The sequence below is a fragment of the Stegastes partitus genome, unplaced genomic scaffold, assembly GCF_000690725.1.
Source record: "Stegastes partitus isolate 25-593 unplaced genomic scaffold, Stegastes_partitus-1.0.2 Scaffold126, whole genome shotgun sequence".
Classification (NCBI taxonomy): domain Eukaryota; kingdom Metazoa; phylum Chordata; class Actinopteri; family Pomacentridae; genus Stegastes; species Stegastes partitus.
In genome coordinates this window covers 521,313-522,503 of record NW_007577857.1, presented here as the reverse complement: position 1 = coordinate 522,503, position 1,191 = coordinate 521,313, and the positions used below count along the sequence as shown (strand labels likewise).

General features: G+C 46.7%; 1 protein-coding gene across 1 annotated transcript in view; it reads left to right on the top strand.

The window, feature by feature from the left end:
- Nucleotides 1-258: 258 nt before the first annotated feature.
- Nucleotides 259-1,191, top strand: part of LOC103354931 (cAMP-regulated D2 protein) — a 29,999-nt gene continuing 29,066 nt past the window's right edge. The window contains exon 1 of the mRNA XM_008278537.1: nucleotides 259-774. Within this exon, the coding sequence (XP_008276759.1) occupies nucleotides 283-774 (492 nt within the window). The 5' untranslated portion in view covers nucleotides 259-282. The remainder of the gene's footprint in view (nucleotides 775-1,191) is intronic.

The following is a 1,191-nucleotide window of genomic DNA, read 5'->3' as shown; positions in this document are numbered from 1 at the left end:
GGAAAGACGACTTGTCCTCTATTAGTGGTCCTGCATCACAATGTCTGTATCCAGCTGTTCACAGTGTACTGGACAGCACTCAGCAGTCAGACAGAGCAGCTTTTGTCTGATAAATCTGAACAAGCAACAAGCCAAATTGGAATCACAAGTATCCACAGTCCGTAGAGAGTTTCAGGCTCCAGGTTTGTGGGGGCTGCAACTTTTCTACCTCAGCTGGACTGTAATTCAAGTCAAATCATGATCTGAGCAGCGCGGTCTGGGGAAGTAGCATTCTGTTGCAACATGGAGAGCTGGCAGTGTTTGCTGCTGCTGCTGCTGTGCACACTGAGCTTAAAGCTTTCCTCTGGAGACGTGACGAAAAATGACGATGACATCGACCTTGTCAGCTTTCTGAGAAATATCTACCCCGGGCTGTTGGTAAGAGACGAGCCGTTAATCATCAATGGAGACTTTCAGATAAACTCCCTCAAGGACCTGGGACACCCTGAGGACCTCACAATCACACAGCAACCCAAGGACAAACCAGTCAATCAGGACACAGACGCGGCTCCTGGACCGGTGGTGTTCACCAAAAATGGTCAGATAAGAGGGATCACAGTGGATAAGGCCCATGTATTCTATGGCATACCATTTGCAGACCCCCCTGTTGGTGCTTATCGCTGGAAGCCCCCCAGACCCGTGAGTCCGTGGCCAGGAGTTTACAATGCCTCCTTCCCCAGGGCAGCATGCATGCAGCTCTGCACTGGACCTGTCGCTGAGGAGTGTCCTCATTTAGTAAGCAACATGACAACTTCTTACTTACTTGCATGCTGTTGTGATGTCTCACTTTAGGATGCCGTCAGCATAGTGGCATTTTAAAGAGCCCATATCATGCTCATTTTTAGATTAAAGCATTATTTTGGGGGTCTATTAGAATATGTTTAGATGCTTAAATGTTCAAAAAAAATTATACTTTTCCCGTACTGGACTGTGTTGTCGCACTTCTTCTCATCCTCCGTCTGAAAGCTCTGTTTTAGCTCCTGTTTCTTTAAGACCCCCTCCCTAAAAAAGCTCTAATTGGTCAGGAGAAGACAGAGTGATGACACAGTCTAAGCCCAGACTAATGAGTGTCAGCTGGTAACAAAATCTAGAAGTTCAGCTGTAAATGTTTGAACCAGAATCAGATCCAGAACAAGAAGAGATTGGATGTGC